The following is a 593-nucleotide window of genomic DNA, read 5'->3' as shown; positions in this document are numbered from 1 at the left end:
AGTTTACCCCTCCATCCCACCACCCCCTCTCCTAACCCCCACCCCTTCCCCCCCGGAACCCCCACCCCCTTCCACAATTTACTTATCCTCCTTACCCCCTAACCCCTACCCCCACCCAACCCCCCTCCCAACCTCCATCCCCCTTCCATCCCCACCTAACCCCCAACCCTCATCCCCCACCCCAACCCCCCTCCCCAACCCCCTCCCCAACCCCCCTCCCCAACCCCCCTCCCCAACCCCCTTCCCCACCTCAGAACCCACCATCGAAGTCGACGGTGCCTGACCCGTCCTCGTCAATCTCGTCTACGATGTTGTCCAGGTCAGCGGAGGTCAGCTTGTCGTCCAGCGCCCCCAGGATCTCCTTCAGCGCCGCCGTCGGGATGAATCCGTTACCTGACGGAGAAAAAAAATAGTGGTTAAAAGAGGGAATAATGAAAAGGAAAATGTGTGTGAGTGTGTGTTTCCCTGTGCTTATCATTCAAGGGAATATTGTCAGGGTTTTGTGATATATGAAAGGAATGAATTTGAACTAAAGTCGGGGATTCTTGTTCGTCGCAAATGGATTTTGCGATGATGAGACAGGGCCGATGTCG

General features: G+C 56.2%; 1 protein-coding gene across 1 annotated transcript in view; it reads right to left on the bottom strand.

Annotated features, from left to right (window-relative positions):
* LOC119593155 (troponin C-like) overlaps positions 1-593 on the bottom strand; it is a 15025-nt gene that overhangs the window by 1764 nt on the left and 12668 nt on the right. Inside the window, exon 5 of the mRNA XM_037942121.1 lies at positions 262-393. Coding sequence (XP_037798049.1) covers positions 262-393 — 132 coding nt within the window. The remainder of the gene's footprint in view (positions 1-261; positions 394-593) is intronic.

The sequence above is a fragment of the Penaeus monodon genome, chromosome 31 (genome assembly GCF_015228065.2).
Source record: "Penaeus monodon isolate SGIC_2016 chromosome 31, NSTDA_Pmon_1, whole genome shotgun sequence".
Taxonomy (NCBI): domain Eukaryota; kingdom Metazoa; phylum Arthropoda; class Malacostraca; order Decapoda; family Penaeidae; genus Penaeus; species Penaeus monodon.
This window is presented reverse-complemented; position numbering and strand designations above follow the sequence as displayed.